General features: G+C 44.3%; 1 protein-coding gene across 1 annotated transcript; it reads left to right on the top strand.

Moving 5' to 3' along the window:
- The first annotated feature begins 6,294 nt into the window (after nt 1-6,294).
- On the top strand, nt 6,295-6,870 carry LOC119315472 (histone H2A.4-like). The gene is made up of 2 exons (XM_037590093.1): nt 6,295-6,453; nt 6,634-6,870. The coding sequence occupies exons 1-2, from the start codon at nt 6,295-6,297 to the stop codon at nt 6,868-6,870; spliced, it is 396 nt and encodes a 131-aa protein (XP_037445990.1).
- The last annotated feature ends 11,683 nt before the right edge of the window (nt 6,871-18,553 follow it).

Here is an 18,553-nt window from a genome sequence, read left to right as displayed (position 1 = left end):
TTGGACAGTGTTGGGAGATTTTAATGAAGTTCTAATTCAGACAGAACACGAAGGAGTTAACTTGAGAGGCCAAGGTCAGATGGAGGGATTCAGGGATGCCCTGTATGTTTGTGGCTTGATGGATTTAGGCCACAAAGGAAGATGGTGGACTTTTGAGAAGAGGGTTGCGGGTGGGACATATACAAGAGTCCGCCTCGACCGAGCAGTCGCAGATGCAGCGTGGAGTTCTGTTTTTCCGTTCGCGGAAGTGAGCAACAAGACTGCAACTTGTTCTGATCATGGGCCTATAGTGCTGAAGCTAACAGATGATGAGGATGCGAGGAGGAAGCCGAAGAGCTTCAAGTACGAAGTAATGTGGGAGAGACACCCAGAGTTACATCCCTTCATAGAAACGAACTGGAATGGTAAACCGAAGGGTTTTTCAGCAATTGAGGTCAGGGATAAACTCAAAGATCTCAGTGAAAACTTGTACAGCTAGGATAGGCACACTTTTGGCAATGTAAAGAAGGAGATCAAGCAACTCTCGAAACAACTTGAGGTTTTAAAGAATGTTTCAGGACGAACAGAACCGAGCCACCTTGAAATCACAGTGGTTGACAGATAGGTCGAGCTATACCACAGGGAAGGGATCCTGAGCAGGCAACAGTCGCAAGTAGACTGGCTTACTTATGGTGACAGCAATACAAAATATTTCCAGCAAAGAGCATCAATGCGGAGGAGGAAAAACAGGATCACCGCCCTGGCTAAGCCGGATGGGCAATTAACGGAGGATGTAGAAGAGCTAGAGGGTATGAAAAATGAGTTTTATAAAGGCCTCTACACCTCAGAAGGCTGAAACAACATGCAAGAGGTTTTGGACTCGGTTCCGGTGAAGGTGACAAATGATATGCGAGCACAACTGGATGCGGTGTATACGGAACGGAGGTCAAAACAGCACTTTATCAGATGTTTCCTATGAAGGCGCCGGGACCTGACGGATTCCCAGTCACTTTTTTCAAAAGCATTGGGGGTTTGTGGAGAAGAGGTGACGAAGGCAGTGCTGGTGAACATTGAGGGAAATGAAAGTGCGGAAGGTATCAATCAGACGTATTTGGTCCTCATACCGAAGGTAAAGAACCCTTCTCACTTATCACAGTTCCGACCGATCAACTTATGTAACATGCTTTATAAGATAGCTTCTAAAGTTATCGCCAACCGCCTGAAGAATGTGCTCCCTGAGATCATTTCAGCAGAACAATCGGCCTTTCTTCCCGGCCGTTTAATCACGGATAATATCATCGTAGCTTATGAATGCTTGCATTTCATGAAACGCAACAAAGCTATCAAACATAGACATTGTGCCCTTAAATTGGACATGATGAAGGCATACGATAGGTTGGAATGGGAATACTTAAGAGCTATCATGTTGAAACTGGGGTTTTCTCAGAGATGGGTTGATATTGTTATGAACTTGGTCACATCAGTCTCATATTCAGTTTTGTTTAAGGGAAAGAAGTTGAAGGAATTCAGACCTAGCAGAGGAATTCGTCAGGGAGATCCTATCTCCCCTTACCTATTCTTATTGGCAGCGGAGGGCCTTTCAGGCCTATTGAAAAACTTAAGTCAGTCATCTCAATTGGGTGGGATACAAGTGGCGCCACTAGCTCCACCTGTTAACCACTTGTTATTCGCAGATTATAGCCTGCTGTTCTTTAAAGCAACTGGGGGAGGGGCGACCGAGGTGTCAAACCTATTGGAGAACTATTGCCAGGCTTCAGGTCAGAGAATTAACACATCTAAGTCCTCTATCTTTTTTAGCAAGGGGTGCCCAACCACTATAAAAGATGAGATTAAAGTCATACTAAATGTTCCCAATGAGTCCCTGAATGAGAAGTATCTAGGATTGCCTTCCGATGTAGGCAATTTCAAAAATGGGGCATTTAAGTATTTGAAGGACAGGTTGTGGAGCAAGGTGAAGGGTTGGATGGAAAAATGTTTGTCTTCACAAGGAAAGGAAGTCTTGGTGAAATCAGTGGCACAAGCAGTCCCGGTTTTTTCAATGTCATGCTTCCAGTTACCTAGAGGTCTTTGCGAGCACCTAAACAAGCTAATAAGGCAATTTTGGTGGGGAAGCAGGGAAGGTAAACGTGAGCCAGCTTGGGTTTCTTGGAAGTCTATGACTCAACCTAAATTCATGGGTGGACTAGGGTTCCGGGATTTTGAGCTTTTCAATCTAGCTCTATTGGCAAGACAGTCCTGGAGACTCCTACAGTGGCCAGATTCTTTGTGTGCGAGAATTTTGAAGGTTGTCTATTACCCTCAAAGAACAATTTTGGAAGCTGAACTTGGAAATCGGCCATCACAGATATGGAGGGCCATAGTGCAAGGAAGAGATGTCCTCAAGCAAGGAATTATCGGGAGAATTGGGGATGGATCAACAACGAGAATATGGGTGGATAACTGGATACCGAGGAACACTATCATGAAGCCGCTAGAGTGTCTCTCGGCCAACCCCCCATCATTCGTGAGTGAGCTGATTGATGCACACAATGCGTCATGGAATAGAGAAGCGCTTGATGCTAATTTTATTGCAGCATATATTTTGGCTGTCTTGGCCATCCCGATCTGCACTAGACAAATGGATGATCACTGGGCGTGGAACTTTGAGAGGAACGGAGTTTTTTCGGTGAGATCTGCTTACCGAATGTTGGTTGACACAAAGCATAGAAGAGAGGAATGGTTAGAAGGAAGATCTGGATCCTTAGATTTTGAAGCAGAAGCCAAATCATGGGAGTCACTATGGACTGTCCAAGTTCCTGGAAAAATACGTCATTTCATGTGGAGACTGTCCAAGCTTTCGATCCCGACAGAGGACGTAAGACATGCAAGGAAAATGGCGGATGATGATAAATGCCAGCTCTGTGGAATGGTAGACTCATCGCGACATTCACTTTTTAATGTTCTGTTGCCAGGCGTGTTTGGGCTCTTGTTGATGAAAACATACTTGATTTTATTCAAGCGACACCGGAGCCGAATGCTAAGGTGTGGTTATTTTCAGCTATAGATCATCTACCACAAGATAGTCTGATAACGATGGTAGTGACTATGTGGGCGATATGGTGGGCTCGTCGTAAGGCTATTCATGAGGGAGACCTGCGGAGCCCACACGCGACTCACTCGTTTGTAAGGAGTTTCATTGGTGAACTTGCAACTATTCAGACTGGGTCAGGTGCAATGCGTGATTCACACGCAGCAGCGAGACCTGTTGCCAGGCAAGGATGGATAGCGCCCGAACATGGAGTTGCCAAGATTCAGGTCGACGGGGGAGTTGCCAGAAACGGGAGAAGAGGGGCAGCTGCTGTCATAGGAAGGAATCTTGATGGCCTGTTCCTAGGGTCCTCAGCAATGGTGTTTGATGAGATAAATGATCCACCCATGTTGGAAGCGCTGGCTTGCCGTGAGGCTCTAGCCCTAGCTCAGGGTCTAAACTTAGTTCGGATTTTTGTTGCTTGTGATTGCAAAACTGTTGTGGAGGAAATTAAGAATGGGAAGGAAGGGAGATATAGCACTGTTATCAAGGAGATCCAAGCCCAGTCAAGACAATTCACACGATGCGACTTCATCTTTGAAGGTCGGCAAGGGAATGTTGATGCTCATAATTTAGTTAAATTTTGTACTTCTCTAGTTCAAGGGCGCCATATGTAGCTGGGAGTACCCATGATCCCTTTGTTATTCCTGTAAATCGAAACACTAATCAATAAAGTTTGGTTTACCACTCAAAAAAAAGTAGTACGGGCAGAGTTGTTCCGAATTTTTTTGTAGTACTAGAAATTAACTAACAAAAAATCTAACAAAAAAACAAATTGAGCCTTTATCTTCTGAAAATAAAATAAAAATCAAATCTTCTTGACAAACATAGAGTTAAGCATTCCAGAGGCCCCATTCAACAATGCTCCAGCGCCTACAAATCATGAGTCCAGCTCTGAAAATCGGCTCTGTATGTAAAGCATGAGACTTTCGGTGGCCTATATTATTTTCCAAGAACACGCAGGAGCATTCTGTGTCTTTTCCATTAAGAGAGAAAAAGTTTGGAACCAAGTTACAATTTAGAAGAGTAAAACTGGGCATAGTACGATCTCTCACACGCATCCACTTTTATGGCCGTCAGAGTTCGTGGCTTGCTCACTTGGTCGTCTGATGTGTCTTTTTTTTAGAGAGAGAGAACGTCGGTCTTTATTGATCAAGCAACAAATTTTCAAAGAGTCTCCGGGATGCAATCCGGAGCAAAATGAGAAATACAAAGACTAGTAGAGTTCAAATTTGATCTAGCTAAGACATGAGCTAAAACATTTAGATGTCGACGCACATGCATGAACGACGCAGAAGACAGACCATTTGCCGCTTCCCTGATATCAACCACAATAGATCCCACCACAGAACGATCCTTGGCCAGAGATTTCAGACGTTGCACAACCAAGAGACAGTTTGACTTGAAAAGCACATCAGCATAGCCTTCCTCTCGGAACAACCGGACCGCTCGACAAAGCGCCATGGCCTCAGCCACCTTAGGCTCCACCACACCATTCAGAGGTTCAGAGCAAGTCGCTACACAGCGACCCAGATGGTCCAGCACCACAATACCAATTCCGGATTTGTTCAGTTCCATCGAGATAGTAGCATCCGAGAAAGCAACCAACGTACCTTGCGGCGGCGGAGACCAAAGAGGACTTGATGAAAAGGTTTCATGCCTATGTGCAGGCACTGGTTTGTATAGGTGTTGGAAGATCATCTCGATGTAAGCCCGGGTTCTAGCCGCAGTGTGCCTCGGATGAGGAGCATCAGGTTCATTCCTTCAAGTATTCCGCGCTTCGCGGATGTGCCAAATCACTACACCACAGCACTACATCCCCACCAGACAAGTCGGTTGGGAAAACAACATCCACCTACACACAATCGGTCGGGAAAGACTATTGCCGACCGACCTTGTTTGTTGGGGAAAGTCCAGTCGGGAAAACCTTTTTCCGACCGACATATCTTTCCCGACCGACTGTTTGACGGCTATCGAAATCATTGCCGACCGACTTTTTGTTGGCCCTGCTATGAACCTTTCCTGACCGACTGTCTGATGATAAACTTTCCCGACCGACTGTTCGATGGTACTTCCTTTGCCGACCGACTTTCTGTTGGCCCTACCATGAACTTTTCCCGACCGACAGTCCGACGGTAATACATTTGCCGACCGACTTTCTCTCGGCCCTTCCACAAACATTTCCCGACCAACAATAGGACGTTGTTATCTTTTGCCGACCAACAGTTCGATAGCATTTTGTTTAGCCGAGCAAGATATATTTAATACCCAGCCATTATTTGGCTTGTGCCTTGCCAAACAATATAAATCAAGTTGCATATCTCATTGCAACACAGAGTATTCTTATAGGTAAAAGTAACTAACTGAAAGGAGGAAACATTTATGTTTCAATCACCGAGACACCTGATTGGTTTACAAAATGATAGATGCATGTCCAAAGATTCATTGTTTGCTCCATTACAAAAAATGCCCAGTTGACAAGACACCATATAGGTTTACAAAATGATAAAAGACACATTGTTCTTCTCCATTACACAAACTGCCTAGCTGACGCAAACTGCCATCTTCATGATTACTTCCTGGTCCTCTTGTATGTCATTCCTACAAAGGATAAAAGGGTCGCCGATGAATTCATGCATTCATTGAGATAATGGAATAAATAATAATTGTATAAAGCACCAATGGCAAAAAAAAACTGGGATTTTAGTATTATAAAAACAGGGCATTTAGATACATTAAAATTGAGCATTTTTCCAGGCCTCTGAGGGCATCAGCACTCCCAGCCGTCTGATCGCTAATTCTAACCATTTTTGGCCGTCAGATTAGCTGTGAATCACACCTAAACAGCCTTCGTTCGCTATTAACGTAGACGAACCGTTACGGGCCGCTGCTCTGGTCGCTTTTTCTGCTGTCTCGGGTTAAATTGGGCCGCATGGGCTGTAACAGACTCCCTTATGGGTCTCTAGCTGTCTGCACGTTCTGATATCTAAAGCCATCGATCATTTCCTCCGCTAGGTCGCACTCCCGCACCCTTCGCATGGCGGCGGCTCTTCCCATCGGACCGATTTCGAAGCGACGGATTCCCATGGCGAGTGCCGACCTCGCTGGGTTTGCACAGCGCCTCGCCTGGCGACGACACGGGTTCTGTTTGGTTGCAAGGCGCGACGGGATGGTGTGTGGCGGCGAACAGTGTCCCGTCTTTGGCGTTCTCCTCCTCGGTTGCTGAGATGGCCGGTCTCGGGAAGGCAGTCGATGCCGGCGCGGCCAAGAAGGCGACGTCGAGGATCTCCAAGGCCGGGCTACAGTTTTTCCTCGGCAGGATCGCCAGATTCCTCAAGGCCGGCAAGTACACAAGTTTCTCGGCGCACGAGTACCTCGCCACTGAGGTGCGTTTCTCCCTCGTCTCATTCTTGCCCTTGTTCTTTGATTTTCTATTCCTCAACCCCATTCGTTCCTGGGTTCCCATTAATCAGGCTATTCTTAGATCTTTTTTAGACTGTACGGTCGATTAGTAACTAATGCCTGAATATTTGTGCTAATCTTGTCATTCTTCCCCATTGACGCAGGTACTGGAACTGGCCGGCAACACTGCCAGGCACAACAACAAGACCCGTATCATGCCCCGCCACATTCAGCTCGCCATGCGCAATGATGCTGAGCTGACCAAGTTGCTCGGCGGTGCCACCTGTAGCTGTAGGTGTGGCTCTCGCCGCGTGGATACATTTCAGAGCTGCAACATCCTTCCAAGTAATGTCTCCTCGCTCTTGTCCTTCTCGCTATCATACTCCGATAGGTGTGAGTGATAGCAATGCCCAATTCTCCATGCTCACCACCACTTTACACCGTGGGCTGATACTCGCTCGGTCCAACAATAAATCAAGCACAACTACAACTAAGGATGGCAATTTTATCCATGGACATGGATATCCGACCCGAATGGATAGGGTTTGGATATGCTTTTGTGTCCATGGGCAGCGCCCAAACCCGACCCGATTGTTCGTGGATAGGGCATGGATATAATCTTGTACCCATGGATATACCCAAACCCGACCCGATGGTATGACTTAATGGAGGAAAATCTTCTATCCCTGCCCCACGGTCTTATGTCCCACAACAATTTTACACTTTTTTTATCTAAAACATGCATAAGAAATTACACAATTCCCATCGTAACTTTTATTAGTTGACATTCAATCCCCTCCGTAACATACTCCAACACCCCTTCCCTTATTTTTACCTCCTTAAATGACTCGTCATTCTCATCTGTTCGAAAAATACTAAATGATCTTAGGTTGTTAGTGGATGTTGATTTACTATAAGTGAAGCCTAGCTTGCCACGACGTGAAGAATGGAAGAGTTTATGTTAATATTGTGTTATGTCATATTTATATGTCTCGAGAGGACCCAATGGATATCCAGTGGATATGGATATCCATCGGATTTGGACATGGACACAATTTTTCACCCATGGATTTTTTCATGGGCGGGCAAAGACTGTCTTCATGGATATGGATATGGATTTGATATTGTTCAACCCGATCCAAACCCGACCCATTGCCATCCTTAACTACAACTATGGCCTTCACTACCTTAGCTTTTTGGAGTTGACACTAAAGTTGTTTGATGAAAATCCAATGATGGTGATGTGCAGTATGAAGTTATCCCTCATGAATATATCCAGTCGAATGTTAATCCTCGCTGGTCACAATTAAACTTCACCTTCTCATTCACAATTAAACTTCACCTTCTCATTCACAATTAAACTTCACCTTCTCATGATACCATCTTTGCTTTGTTTGATAATAAGACATGTCATAGGGGGCCAAGCAACACAAATCTGAAGAACCATGTTACCCAACTTGCTCTCATATGCTACAAAAAAAAAGAGGATATACACGAGAATTACACTTCATAGTTGATTTCATAACATCATATACATGTATTGGTATATTCTCACCACAATGTTAGTAGTTGGCTGTAAATAACTTGTCTATCATCCATCTAGCTCGACGTGATGGTTATTTGTTCAGTCCCCGTGAATTTAGCATAATCAATCTCCAACCATAAATAGCTGGTTTTGATTCATCCATCTTGCTCTTATCTCTCAATCTCCCTAAATTTATCATGATCAATCTCCATCTATAACTAACTGGTTTCGATACATCCATCAAGCTTGGCATGACGGTTATCTACTCATTCTCTGGAATTAGCATGATCAATCTCCAATTTATGAGTATTTTAACCCAATTCATTCTCTAAATATTCCACTCGTTATCTCATGTTGTCTGTAGGGAACACAAGACGTACGGACATGAGCTTGGAGCAACTCCGTCCGTGTCGGCTCCTTTTCATTTATTTATTTTGTGAATTCCTTCTAATTTATTCATGATCTTACTTGTGCTACTATTCTTGGCCACTATTCCTTTTCTGCTTGCATGTTTGGAGCCATGAGGATTGCCACTCGATAAGCGGGGGCATACCCCAGATGGTAACTTGCCCGAATGAGCCGATGAGAGGCACAAAGTTCCTTTGTAGCTCAGGCTACATGGAACCTCTTATCCTCAACCCTTCAGCCTTGCTTTGAGATTCGTACTCTCCAACTAACTTACAACAAGAAGATTTTTCTTTTTTGTTTCTCTAAAATGAAACAACATATGAACTTCAAACTTTGCAGATCGAACAAACATTAGAACATCAATGTGTGAAAAACTTTATGATTTTTTGGTCTGATATAAATATAGAAAATGAGATTTTGTTTGACTAAAAATATTATTGTAAGTATTTAAAATGCATGAAAAAATCTGAAAGTTTTTTCCGAGATTGTAGTTAGAATGTATTGTTGTTCTGCAAAATTTGAAGTTTATATGTTGTGTCGTTTGAGAGAAACAAAAAAGACAAATGCGTCTGCATGGATCGCGATGCATAAATAGATGGCAAAGATAAGGGGTACCGTGTAGCCTGAGCTACAGAAAACCATACTCAGAGGTGATGGTGAAAGGCTAATGATGGCTTCTTTGACCACCACTTGAGCCATCCATGGTCTTCTACTCCTCACCAATTCACCATCGCCTGCCTTAGACTACACCGACACCCTACGGTTTCCTTTATTTGGTGTTTTCTGTAGAAGTACCGAAGCGTCTTTAGAGTTTCACAATAACTCGGCCATTTTGTTAATGGATGATATTCAGAAATCTAACGCATATGTATATATATTAGTTGTAACTACCGTTATGCTAAAAATGCAATTTTGTTCATTTTGCTTTTTACTCACATGCGGTGCTGGACAGGAATGCAAAAAAAAAAAGTTTACATGACTCACATGTTTCATGCCTCTACATATTTATTGAAATTTCTGCCATTCTACTGTAAAAATGAATGGCTGCGGCAATTCGCGCCATCATGCTTTCAAATACCATTGAACATGCATGATACTTTATTTAAGTTAGCTTGCATAATTTTTGTCTATGTATTTACAAAAAAACATCCATTTTAATGAACAAATAGACGGGCGCAGCAACGCGCGCCATCATGGTCTAGTGTTCTAATTAGAATCTGTGATGGGTTAGACATAATAAAGCATCAATGCCACACCGACCCACCATATAGCCTGTATCAATCTCCTCAAGTCGCAGACCAGGAAGTATATTAAATGGAAAAGGAGCATATACATCATCTGGGCACAAGGCAACAATTTAGCATGTCCAGACACCCAATTATTGGGGGCAACACATCCACCGCGGACAGATGGAAGTCAATTTTGAAGAAAAGACTGGGCTGGTTATCTTTTTTTTCTTATCTGGGGTGGAAAGACCGCACTTTGCTGCACTAGACAGCAATACATTAGGTAAAATGATTACTATCTAATACACAGCTAGAAGTTTCAATGATGAGTGCAGCATGGCCTGGGAAAAGCATTCTCAAAAACCCACTTACATCAGGAGGTTATACATACTTTCCCTATGTTAGAAATGAATTTCAAGGAGAAGAATCTATCCGCAATCATTTCTAAATGCAGTACTAAGCACATGAGGACCTGCAAAATACCAAACAAAAAGTATCTGAACTTACACTGCACCTGACTATTATATTCATAAAAACATCGGAGAAAAGCATCTGTACTTTAGTGCCACAAATTAGATTAAATTGATGACCATCCTCTGATCCCACCGCACTAAGTTGTGGCAATTGCGGGACAGATGTGGGCGAATTAACAATGACCTTTTTAGAACTAACTTGCTTATGCCATATGCATGGTAGGATCACCATTAAGCACCTGACTTGCTATTGCTCAGGATTCAGAAACTGAGAAGATTTCTCCTATACAGTAGAAAAATACTGTTAGGATCGAGGAGGTATGCAAATAAATTAATTTTCAAATATATATCAGCGCTTTAAATGGATATCATGAAGCTTTCCTTCCCCACTAAAAAACTGGGTGAAATTTATCTCAAGAATGTTCACTTATGATAACCAAGAGAAACTATCTGTGCATACAAGTGTTTTAGAAGCAACAAATGGAGTACTAACAAATTAGAGCCCTTAGCTACACCGCTGGTCCTTTGCTTTTTTTTAAAGAACTTGCAAGCACTTCATATGTGAGTGCAATCCTTCTTTTGTTCAATCAACCACATGCTGCTAGAAATAATAGAAGACCTTAGCTAGCCTCATGCCATATCTTAAAATGCATCTAAGCTACACCAATACGAGTTGCTCTGCAATGTACAGATAAACAGTAAGAGATGTATTCAGAAATAAGTAACAAATTTCTTCATGGATACAATGGCCTTATAAAGCAGAACTATCTACGGTTGTGAAACCATTCTCATTGCAAAAGTGCCAAAAACTAATAAAAAAATGCAACTGTAACATCTATAGAAAAATACAAAGAATAAATTAGAACCAGCTTTTCATATTTAGTCTTGTTTAGAAAACTACTGAAGAAAAATAACAAAAAAATACAGCTGGAAATCTATACAAGCAAAAACGTAAATTACATTCTTCATTCCAGAACTGAACTATTCTGGACGTTTTACAGAACTAGTGAAGCAAATTCACAGAAAATACTACTGTCAACTCTGTAGAAGCATGACTGCAAATTACAAATTGCAAAAATACGTATTTAATATTTTTTCCAGAAACTAAACTGAAGCTATAAAGAACCAATGTTCCAAAATTACAAATAAAAGAAGTTGTAAGTTTATACAAGCCTAAGAGTAAAACTTCTTAACTAAACTATTCTGGAAGTTACAGAACTACTGAAGCAAATTTATAGTGGAAATAAAACTGTAAAATCTTTAGAAGCATGACTGTAGAAATACAAACGTATAGATATACATGTATTTTATCTTGATTCTAGAAAAACTGTACTAAGTACTACAGAACTAATGTTGCAAAATTATGGAGAAAATAAGTAGTAAGATAATACAAGCCTAAGTGTAAAACCACTTAAGAACTGAATTAATCTACAAGCTTTCACTAGTAGAAAAGGGGGCAAAGGTCCAGGCCGGGTCAGCCCATTAGTCCCGGTTCTGTCTAGAACCGGGACCCATGAGGGCATTGGACCCGGTTCGTTAGCCCAGGGGGCCGGCCGGGCCACGTGGGCCAGTGGTCCCGGTTGGTAGGACGAACCAGGACCAATGGGCCTGGCTCCTGGCCCACCATCATTGGTCCCGGTTGGTGGGTTGAACCGGGACTAAAGGCTCCCCTTTAGTTCCGATTCGTGCCACCAACCGGGACCAATGAGGTGCCTATATATACCCCCTCGCGTAAGAGCAGAGCACTTGCTCTGTTTTTTCTGGCTGCCGAGGTGGAGAGGGCTTGGTGGTGCTCTAGCTCACCTCCTATGCACACAAGGTGTTCGATGGAATACCCGAGCCACACTACTTAAGATTTCTCCTCTCCAAGCTCTACCTCCAAACTCCATTTTCCTCAATATTTGTCTAGGTTTAGCGGTCCGTCACGCCCCGTCCCCGTCTTCACCGCCGTCGATCACCCGCGTCGAGCTCATTGCCGGCACCACCGTGGTGAGCCTCTTGTTCTTATCTTCTTTCTAAAAGGAAAAATATTCTTACTTGTATGTTTACATAGATACTTGTATTATTTTCTTACTTTTATTATTGCATCTTATATAGTGTGATGGTTTTGGTATCCGCCCCCATCGGCCCTCGTCCCGTCTATGATTCGGATGTGGTATATATATTATCTTTATAACTATTGGTTCATTTATTGTTTATGAAAATTATGCCGACCAACGTGACATAGATTTTATTTATCTAGGAGGTATGTGAACCGGAAATTCGAACCGACCCTATTGTCGAGAGGTTAAATTTAGTTGAAGAAGAAAACAATTTCTTGAAGGAAAAAAATAAAAAAAATTGAGGAGGAGAAGATGATATTGGAGTTGCATGTTGCGGATGTCATCGATGATCACAAGATTAAGATAGATGCAATGCGCTTGAATATTAGAAAGATTAGAAAATATGCCATTCATACCGAGGCTTGGTATCATTATGCCGTTGGATCAATTGTTACCTTGGTTGCGATTATGATCGCATTTGTTTTCGCATTGAAATGTTTTACATAGTTTCAATGTATGGTTTAATTAATTAGATGCTCCAGGGAGCTATATGTTGTTAGATGAGAACTATGTATGTACTTTGGTTTTAATGTGATGATGAACTTCTACTAATTTGGACACTTAATTATATATAATGCACGTAGATGAACCGGCAATGGATGTATGGTGACAGACACACCTCCGAGTACATTAAGGGCGTGCATGAGTTTCTCGATGCGGCTGAGGCAAACAAGCAGAATGGTTTTATGTGTTGTCCCACTACTAGGGAAAAGCCTAGCAGCAGCGAGGGTTTTAGGCCTCTCAGTAGCGCGGGCACCGGCGCTACTAATAAGGCGCTACAGCTAACGTATAGCAGTAGCGCCGGTTGTCCCATGCTACTGCTATATATGAATAGCTGTAGCGCTCTTTGGGAAAGAGCGCTACTGATATTATCTGCAGCGCTGTTTGCTGGGATGCGCTACTGACAATGCGGCGCTACTGCTAAATTTCCCCCTCGCTACTACTAGTTTATTTATTAGTTTTTTTCCTGCATATTTGTTTTGTATTTGAATAGGCTTTATACAATAATGTTTAGCATATCATACACATACAAATGTAATCATAGCATATACATACAATTAGTCTCATCAAATCATGTCATCATCATAATCATCATCCAACACAAAGTGGTCTCTCGTCATCATCTTGAAAATAGCGATACAAGTCTCGAATGATATGCAAATACATCGTCATCCATCTAAACGATGATATACACGAGAAGAGCTATCACTTTGAGAACATGAGTTCGTATCCCTCTTTCGCATTAGCGTGAACCTCTAAACTAACTACTGCCTGTCGCTCGAAAACCGGAAGGGCCTGACACTCCGGCCACTTGTCGTATATATATATATACTCCTGGCATAGCACTTCTTCGCCATCTATGATCTATGCACCTGCATCATCACATGAGTCGATGATATGCAACATATATAGTTGAGCAACAGAAAGAGACATACTTGGCAAAAATAAAAACAACATATCATAAGCATAAATAACAAAGTTCATCGTACCCCAAAATGCCCTAACTAGAGTGATTTTCGCTAGTCGAGGAGGAGGATGGTTTAATTACATCACAAATAAATTTTCACCGTGCATAACTCAAAGTTTTGTCATACAGAAAGTATGGACTAAACGGACACATTATCATATATCGACAATCACTCCAGCATGTCGTTCCATCCATCCAAGTCAGGGAGATAGTCCCCGAGCCTAGTGAAAGGCTTCAGGTCGAGACGCTAAGAGGATATCCATGTTCGGACGTCTTCCCGCGACATTTGTCCTTCTCCATAGAACATCCCTGTTTTTCCGACGACCTCCTTCATGATGATTTGGGCAAGTTCGCGCTGGATGTTATAGAACTCAGCTCGAAGTCGATGATCCTCGATATCTCCTATGTCCTTTGCCCATTGTAGAATATGGGCATCGCCGGAAGAAGGTGCCATGCGAAGGTTCTGGTGATCCCGTCTGTACTCCAGCATGTGGTGTAGGACATAGAATCCATCATTAAGAGAATCGTCGGGTTGCTGGATGTAGCAGAAGTCGGTCTTATGGCCGAAGGCGACCCTGCCGCCCCTCATCTTCTTGTCCCTGACCTCTCCACCCAGTGATTCATAGTGATACATAGCACTCTCGAGAACATCCTTAATGTGGGTGTAATCCTTTTTGTGAATGTTCTTCGACGAGTCCAAGTAAAGAGCGTGGGAGAATTGGGGGTAGAGGATGATGAGGACGGCGCGCCCGCCGCTGCGCAAAATAAGTCCTCAAATTAATTAGCCTCCACCGTGCAAATGAATGATTCAAATCGAAGGAAGGATAGCAGCGCGGATGACTTACACGGGATGATAAGGCACGAGAATCGCCCCCTTGTCCTTATTGGTGAGCATGAAACTGACGATGTAATCCCTCGCGTATTCATGGTGATTTGCGCAGACTCCCAAGAAGCCCTCATGCATGTAGTACGGGTCAGCGACACAGATATGAGGTATCTGCTCAACCCCGATGATGTAGTTCATGTGCAAGGCATAAAGGCGGACAAACATAAAATCCAGCTTCTTCACGTGAAACATGTCGAATATGTAATCGAATCGGAGGAAGAACTTATCCGTGGGGAAGCTGTCGATGTACGACATTTGCCGCGGAACGTTAACCACGTAGAGTGGGTATCCTGGATCTTTCGAGGCGATGATGTCTTTCTCTACCCGCAGCACATTGTCATGAAGTCTCTTTAGATCGCTGAATCTGGCCCGTAGCGCTGTGGCAGGTAGGATTGGTTGACCGGGGATATGCCATTTATCCGCATCGGGGATATCTATACGGTCCTGAAGCCGAGGCTGCTGAGGCGGCTGGATCATAGAAACAACTTTTTTGCCTTTCCTCGCTCTCTTCCTAAACTTCTTTACTACCGGAAGGTCGTCCATAATATGTTGAGACGGCAATTCAGGCACCGACTCATGACGCTCAAACCCTGAGGAGGCGCCAGTATAGACATACTGTTCAGCAGCGCCATCGTCGTCCTCATCCTCATCCATGGCGACGTCATCAGCGACTAATGGAGCCTCCTCCTTACCCCGACCGCTATCACCCAACCCGACACCTGACGCTAATTGGGTAGGTGGGGTGTTGATGTTCATACCTCGCTGAGGCTGCGTGCTCGTGGGTGTGCTCCCGGCCGCCTCCAGACGAAGCAGACTCTTTGGCCACAACAGGACCCACCCAGCTTTGCAACAATCACCAAGACGCCGCGGTGTCTCGTCGTCATCCCCCAGTAGTACTGGAGGAGGCAAATTCTTGTGGCCCGGTTTGACACTGGCCACGGAAACCTTGAAGACGTTCAGGGGGATCGGCCGGCTGTGGAACAATGGTTCCTTCGACTCCATTATCGTTGCCTTCCCCACGTCCACCTTCTGGTCGCCGATGGTGTACAATACGGTGCACGGGGTTTCGTCGGCCTACAAAGAAAAGTCTGCGACGTGAGACATCCGAAAGGCAACGAAAAAGGGAGATTATACATTTATATTGAAGGGGGCCGGTGTGACAGATACCGTGAGGGCGTCGAGCTCAGCCAAAGACGAAGCACCGCCTAGCACGTCCGGTGCGGGAGCCAGTGCGGGAGCAGGTGCAGCTGCAGGTGCTGGTGCAACGCTAGTCGAGCTGCTCCCCGCCAAGAAGTCAGCAAGGGGAAAGTCCGCTGCATCTTTTTCTGGATTTTGCCTGCTCCAATTGAAAACGGCCGGAACCAAGGTAGTAGAAATATCTACAACCACCTGTTTTGCGGCAGCTACCACTGTTGCGACTGTCTCAGTTGATCTTTTCTCAACCGCAATCTCAACCCTCTTGTCGATGTTTTCTTCATTTAACCTCCGTCTTTCCTTTCTCTCCTCCGTGGTCTCACGGTAGTACTTCTTCCACGTGGCGCCGTCTCCGACACCGTGCACGCGTCCATACGATGGTCGAGTATCCACTGGTTATCGTTTCAATATGTTCAACGCCCGGTTGAATGGAGTGTCCCACTTGGGCCTCGCCAATGCCTCGGACGGCGAGTCGCTTTCGGCCGCAATCCTATGCTGCTCTCTCTGCAAAAGGCACAACGATCGTTTACAAATATGACTAATGTGTGCAGTCAAATTGATCAGAAACTAAAATTACCAGCAGTCTCATGAACTCCTTAATGACCGGTGTTGTCTCGTAAACCTTGTTCACTGGGTCCCAACGGTGTCGGGCCCTGAGGACGTCATGCTCCTGCGGGACGGTGAACTCCGCCAAGGGGTCTGGGATGCCCAGACTCGCGGCTTCTGCGTCCTCCTTGGCCCATTTGGACCTCTTTCCGCCGTAACCACGGCTTCCGAGGTGGTGGCTCCCAAAGTTCCTCTCTTGAAGCCCCTTCATGTACTTAGACTTTTTTGGGCATCTTCGGCCTCGCAAGCCTCCTTGAATATTTGAAACTGCTCTTCCGTGATTGTCGGATTATCCTTTACAATCTCGGAGTAGGGTTTCTTCTTATCGATGATCCTTGCTTTCACTTGATTTTTCCAGGCGGCCAACGCGTCGCTAAACTTGGTCATGGCGTGTTTGTTTATCTTCTTCATTGCCGGGTCCTCATCTGGATCTTTATAATCCTTCTCATTCTGGCCCGGGAACAAGAATATCTGGTGAAACTTCTTTAGGAGGGAGCTCCTCATATTTTCTATCTTCTGTAGTTTCTCATCGTTGATGGTGGCGGTTGTCCGTACGATGCAGCCTATTTGATTGCCGTAGCATCGACGCGCTTCCTCGGGCACCGTTGGCTCAAATTTGCCATCGTCCACCTTCGTGACCACCACTCTAGTAGTCTTGAGTTTGGTAGGAACCCGTTGCCTCTTTGCTTTCGGTTCTACACCGGCTCCGCTCCCTGAGGCAGCGCCGGTCTCAGTCTCGGCGCCGGTCTCGATGCTAGTCTGAGTTTGAGCATCGGTCTCAGTCTTAGCACCGGTCTGCGTGTCGGTCTCAGTCCCCGATGCCACCGGTGGGCCCAACAATAACATCAGTTGATCATCGGTAAGGCTAAAAAATTCGGCTGCCGCCCGGTAGGCGTTGTAGCAATCACCAGAACCCTACCCTTCATCGTTGCTAGCCATGTTTCCTATGATTAAATATAGTCAATTAATTCTAGACCTAATAAAATGAATAATGACATAAATAAGGCCTATTGTTTTGCAGGAATGTTGACTCCTTCCTGGTGCGGCAAATCCCGGGCACTCGATATGTCCTAGTTTGTAGCACAAGTCATGCCGAAATTCACGAAAAATTTCGGCATGACCTTTGCTAAAAAGTGGACAAATCGAGAACCTGAAATTTGCCGGAACAGAAATGAATCAACATTCTGGCAAAACATAGGCCACTCAGCATCATTCCAGCACAAGTCATATATAGTTTGACCAAGTTTTTGAAAAGAAAAAATAATTCTGTTTTTTGTTTATAGCTAAATGCCATAGCTACTGTTTTTTATTTATAGCTAAATACTTATGTTTTTTGTCTAAAGCTAAAAGTATTTAGCTAAAAATATTCAGGTCCATAGTCCAAATAATTCAAATTTCATTTGAATGAAATTTGGAACAAATTCAGGTCCATAGTCCAAATATTTTTTTATAGCTAAGTGTTTTTTGTTTATAGCCTCTGTTAATTTAAATCTAAATGCTACTATTATTTATATACCCTGTATTAGTTTAAAGCTAAATGGAATTACTGTTTAAGCATTTTCATAAAAATTGCCCTAGCTAATTTCCTAAAAAAATTGCTAATCATTTTTCCTAAATGCTATAAAATGCCTACTGCCCTAAATAATCTAGGGTTCATATGAACACCTAGGGTTCATATGAACATCAACACAGTATCAACATATATATGAAATTGCCCAAGAAGAGAGAGAGAGGAGGGTAGGGGACAGTAGAGGCAGAGCCTTACGGTCGGCGGCAAGGGCAGGCTCTAGCTCGGGCGGCGGCGGTGAGCTCGAGGGAGGCGACGGTGAGGTTGACGATGGCCTCGGGCGGCGGCTGTGAGGTCGAGGGCGGCCTCGGGCAGTGGCGGTGTGGTCGAAGGTGGCGGGCGGCGGCGGTGTGGTCGAAGGCGGCCTCAGGCGGTGGCGATGTGGTCGAAGGCGGCAGGACGACGGCGATGATGGAGCAGTTGGGGACAGGGGGCCGGGAGTAGAGAGAGGGGGAAACGACTTAGCGAAATTTTGAGCCCGGGCTGCCGGGATTTGAGTCAAACTAGCAGTAGCGCGTTTTTCCGAAACGCGCTATAGCTAAGATAGCTATAGCGCGTTTCGGAAAAACGCGCTACTGCTATTCCATTCTATTTTTACTTGTTTTTCACTTTATTTTTTTTCCGTTAGC

The sequence above is a fragment of the Triticum dicoccoides genome, chromosome 6A, assembly GCF_002162155.2.
Source record: "Triticum dicoccoides isolate Atlit2015 ecotype Zavitan chromosome 6A, WEW_v2.0, whole genome shotgun sequence".
In the NCBI taxonomy this organism is placed as follows: Eukaryota; Viridiplantae; Streptophyta; class Magnoliopsida; order Poales; family Poaceae; genus Triticum; species Triticum dicoccoides.
This window is presented reverse-complemented; position numbering and strand designations above follow the sequence as displayed.